This window comes from Temnothorax curvispinosus, unplaced genomic scaffold, assembly GCF_003070985.1.
Source record: "Temnothorax curvispinosus isolate PA1 unplaced genomic scaffold, ASM307098v1 QBEX01000712.1, whole genome shotgun sequence".
NCBI classification, from domain to species: domain Eukaryota; kingdom Metazoa; phylum Arthropoda; class Insecta; order Hymenoptera; family Formicidae; genus Temnothorax; species Temnothorax curvispinosus.
This window is the reverse complement of record NW_020210492.1, coordinates 1-4,595: the sequence shown is the minus strand read 5'-3', so window position 1 is coordinate 4,595 and position 4,595 is coordinate 1. Positions and strand designations below refer to the sequence as shown.

At 45.1% G+C, this 4,595-nt stretch overlaps 1 protein-coding gene across 1 annotated transcript; it reads right to left on the bottom strand.

Annotated features, from left to right (window-relative positions):
* Window positions 1-120: 120 nt before the first annotated feature.
* LOC112456967 lies at window positions 121-3,604 on the bottom strand. Its single transcript, XM_025019795.1, has 2 exons — window positions 2,224-3,604; window positions 121-2,051 (listed from the first exon to the last, which is right to left on the bottom strand). The coding sequence occupies exons 1-2, from the start codon at window positions 3,602-3,604 to the stop codon at window positions 121-123; spliced, it is 3,312 nt and encodes a 1,103-aa protein (XP_024875563.1).
* Window positions 3,605-4,595: the final 991 nt, after the last annotated feature.

Below are 4,595 nucleotides of genomic sequence, written 5' to 3'. Positions count from 1 at the left end.
ATTATTGGAGATTATTGAATTACCTACCTTCGACGGATCCAAGGAGCCATAATCTACATCGCCGACCAACAGCTAATTATCCTGGGGTTTTACCTCCTTAACTGCAAGAGAAAGAACCCATCAACGGAGACGTTCTGTCGGATCGAAGCCACCTCGCATCACCCAGGACGTCACAGTGTCAATGCCGGGCCACCACACGTAAGACCGCGCTAACGCTTTCATTTTGACCGTTCCTAGATGCGACAAATGTAGGTCATCTAGAATTCGACCTCGTAACTTATCCGGTATAACTATTCGATATCCCCAGAATAAACAATTATTTTCAACCGATAATTCATAACGCTTCGTGAAAAACTGTTTCTCTTCCCCGGGGAGCTCTTTATTGTTCGTGAGCCAACCGAAAACGCAGAACCTTGTTATTCGTGATAAGACCCAATCCCGTTTTGTCTCGTGGACAACAGTCCCGTAGTCTATTACTTTCGCGCCCTCGGTAATGAAATGAAGTTGTGTAACGTCTGATTCAAATATGTCCGTCTTGTTCTCGATAGGTAACCGCGATAGCGCGTCACAATTCCCATTTTGTTCTGATTTAATCCATTCGATGTCATACTCGAACCCTGACACGAAAATTGCCCAGCGTTGTAATCTAGTTGCCGCCGTTAGTGGTATGCCTTTCTTTGTGCCGAAAATAGTTTCAAGCGGTTTATGATCGGTGCGCAGAGTTATTTTGCGACCGTAAACAAAATCGTAGAATTTAACGAATCCGAAAACAATGGCACATGCCTCCTTGTCGTTTATTGCCCTGTTCAGCTCTTTTTCTGGAATACGTTTCGACGCGAAAGTGATTGGCCGTTCCGTGCCATCTTTGTATTTGTGTGACAGAATCGCTGAGAGCCCGTAGTGGGACGCGTCGCACGCTAGTATCAGTTGCTCGTCTGGATTATAGTGCGCTAGAACTCGCGGGGAAATCATCTCGTTTTTAACCCACCAAAAAGCCTTCTCGCATTCCTTGGTCCATTCGAAAACTTCTTTGTTTGCGCAATCAAAAAGCGGTCGTAACTTATCTGATCTGTTTTTTAAAAATCTCGCGTAGAAGTTGATTAGCCCAAGGAATGAGACCAGCTGTTTAGTGTTTTCCGGCCGCGGCGCTTCGTACATCGCTTTAACCTTCGTTTTGGATTTGTGCAGGCCGTCTTTGTCTATCACAAATCCCAGAATATCTATGCGCTTTTTCAAGAAATCGCATTTATCTTTGTTTAGTCTTAATCCGCGCTCCGTTAGCCTGTGGCAAACAAGTCTCAAATTTTCAAAATGTTCCTCAGTCGTTTTGCCCGTTACGTAAATGTTATCCATGTACGCGATAGTATTAGGGATTCCCTGTAAACATTCCTCCATGATTTGTACAAACTCGCCTGGAGCAAGGGCTGTACTTTCCATCATTTTTGTGTATCGAAACAGGCCGGCATGCGTCGCGATTGTGAGATATTTCCGAGACTCTACGTCAATTGGTTCTTGCATGTATGCGTGTGGGAGATCCAGCTGAGAAAATGTTGAGCCGCTCCGCATTACTGCAAAGATGTCGTCGATTCGCGGAAAAGGACGTTTAGTTACCTTCAGATGCGGGTTCAATGTAACCTTAAAATCTCCACAAATTCTCACCTGATCGTTACTTTTTAGTACCGCTACAATGGGGGTTGCCCATTCGCTCGACTCTACCTTTTCCAGATGGCCTAACTTGACTAACCGTTCCAGTTCCTGCTCGATTTTTGGCTTTAACGCGTACGGTACATGCCTTGCTCCGAGCGCGACTGGTTTGGTGTTTGGATTTACATGGATTTGAACGCTACGCTTGTTGTATACGCCTGGCGTATTGCTGAATAATACTTCGAATTCAGTTAATAGTTTGTCGCGTACGTCGTTCGTCTGCAACTTATGTATCGCCTGTTTGTTATTTAACGCAATGTCTGAACTGCTGAGTGACTTTAATGGCCACAGCCCAAACGCTGAGAGCCATTGTCTTCCTATTAATGGGACTTTGTTTCCTTTCAATACTATGCAATGTAAAATTTTAGTGACGTTATTAAAATTGACCTTAAGGTTTTTTAACTGGCCCAGTGGCTCCATTGTCTTCATACGTGAGGAGATTTATCCCTAATTTTTCAATGTTAATATTTTTAAATTTACGTTTGACAAAACCTTCAGACATTACGCTAAAGTATGTACCTAAGTCAAATTCCATTTTGATTAATTGACCGTTAATCTTTACATCGAGAAACATTGGGTCCGCCCTGGTTGCGTCGCTGTGGTGTACATTCATCTTGAAGACCATGTTGAAAAAATCGAGGTAGTTGTTGTTTCTGGATGTGCTGCTTTCTTGGCTGCCTTCACTGTTGCTCTCGTCCTTCGTGTCGCTGTGCTCTTCCTGCAAATATTTGTTTGACAGCTTCTTCTTTTTTATGCAGACCCGTTTCAGGTGACCCTTGTTGTGGCAGAAATTGCAACTCTTGTCTCGATACTTGCATGATTTTGTCTCATGCCCATTTTCTCCACAGCAGTAACACGTTGATCTGCCCGTGCGTTGCATGCTTGCTTGTTGTGCTTGCACTTGATCGCTTGCTGGCCCGCTTGCGCGCTTGTTTTGTTGCTTGTACCGGGGCTTGCGGTTTTTTTGTTGGTCCATGGCAAAACTTTTGTGTTTGAAATTTTTGTTTGACAGCGATTGTAATGCTCCTGTTGCGTTTTTCATCGCGCTCTCTCTCGCCGTGGCCTCTTTGCACGCATCTTCAAACGTTAAGTTCGCACGTTTGAATAATTCGATCCGTGTTGACTCCTCGTGGATCCCACACACGAATTGATCTCGCAATGCGTTGCTCAGGTTATTCGCAAAATTGCAGTTGAGTGCCAGTAGCCTCAGTCGTGTCGCAAACTCCGCGACTGTCTCATTTGGCTCTTGTTTCGCGCGATTGAAATTGCAACGCTCCATGACTTCGGACGGCGGTGGTTTGAGGTGTCCCGCTAGCAGCTTAACCAGGTCGTCGTATGTTTTTGCCGCTGGTTTGTCTGGCGCAGTCAGGGTTTTGAACAGCTTATACGTGTCTTCATCGATGTGCGTCAGTAAATGTGCTTGCTTTTTTTCCACCTCTGTAATGTCTTTCGCGAAAAAAAACAGCTCCAACCTTTCCGTGAATGATTCCCAGTCGTCCGATTCTAGCCTGAAGAAAATTTTCGCGTCAAGCGCCATGTCGTCGTCACTGCTCGCGTGCTCGCCACTATCGTCGATCTGTCCGTCGTCGTTGACGTTTTCGCTGTCTCTCTCTACCGCGTGCCCGCTCGTGCCTCGATCCGCGGTTTTCCTTGGGATCGCTTTATCTATTGTGTTCGAGGATGCCGGTCTGGCCTCTTTGCCCGCGCTCTCGAGCTCTAACCTCACTAGTCTCACGAGGTGCTCTCGTAGACTGTCTCTGCTTCGAGAATCGTCGACGTCGACGCCTCTCCTCCGTAGCTCTGCGATTATCTCTGGTTTTAGAAAGTGCTGCGCCTCGTTCACTGTTAGTTTGCGTGCCGGTGACGAAATCTCGCCTTTCTTTGGCTTTGTGTCGCTCATTCGCTACCCCGAGATTATATATTTGTTCGTATGTTGTACTAAATATCCTGGGTTGCTATCACAAGGCGTTGCATGTGCTGTTTGGCCCGCTGTTAGCCGCCTTTCGCTCGTCGCGGGTACTGCCGCTCCCGGCTCTCGATCCCGGGAACCCTCGCTCAATCGTCCTCGTCGCCAATTGCAATGTCTCCGTCTTGCCGTGGGTGCGAGGATGCCTTAGGATGCGAGAGGGTGAACTGATACACAACTCGTTATGCAATGCACTCTGATATATATATTCTCTTTGAGCCTCGCCGCGTGGCTTACACTCACTCGACTTCCGGCTTACATGTCTCCGCGAGCGCCTCGCTTTCCTTACACACACTCGCTCGCCAGTACGTGGTGCCCTCTCTCTTTACGCGCATACACCACAATATATATATCTTTTTCTCTTTCTTTTCTCGCTGTTGCAAGTTTAAAAAGTGATGCGTAATATTTTGTTTACTTTCATAAAATAACATGAATGTTTTTAATTTGTACGTAAATCTAAATTGAGGCACTTTTCGTTGTTGTACGCGTGATGCTTTGTGTGTACCTCGTTCAAAAGAATCGTATCTACCATCACACGGGCGCATGGTTTGTGTTCTTTAATATCTTTCCTTAGTCATTCAGCTCTACTGTTGACGTTCTGTTTCATTAAATATCTTTTTATATTCAAGGAAAAGAGATGAAACACACAACACCTCACGTTAGATGGTACATATATTAAATGATCGGTGAAAAATTAATTTTATAAAAATTAAATTAATTTTCTTAAAAACAATAGAACGTTACTTCCTACATACACGCCTTGGATTGATACAATTTGTGATGTCCGTGCAGGGAATGACTGACAATACACCTCTGCGGCTAATCAAATTTATTCCGAAGTAACAATACATGTGAACGCTACGCCGCACAGTGGGGCGAACGCCTCATTTTTCGGTCATTTGCTTATAATTTCTACATTTTTCAA

Excerpts from the sequence above, each read along its gene's own strand:
- LOC112456967 (XM_025019795.1), bottom strand. The coding sequence starts at position 3,604 with ATGAGCGACACAAAGCCAAAGAAAGGCGAGATTTCGTCACCGGCACGC. Across the intron at positions 2,052-2,223 it reads CAAAATGGAATTTGACTTAG|TATTGAAAGGAAACAAAGTC; the intron begins GTACATACTTTA and ends TACATTGCATAG.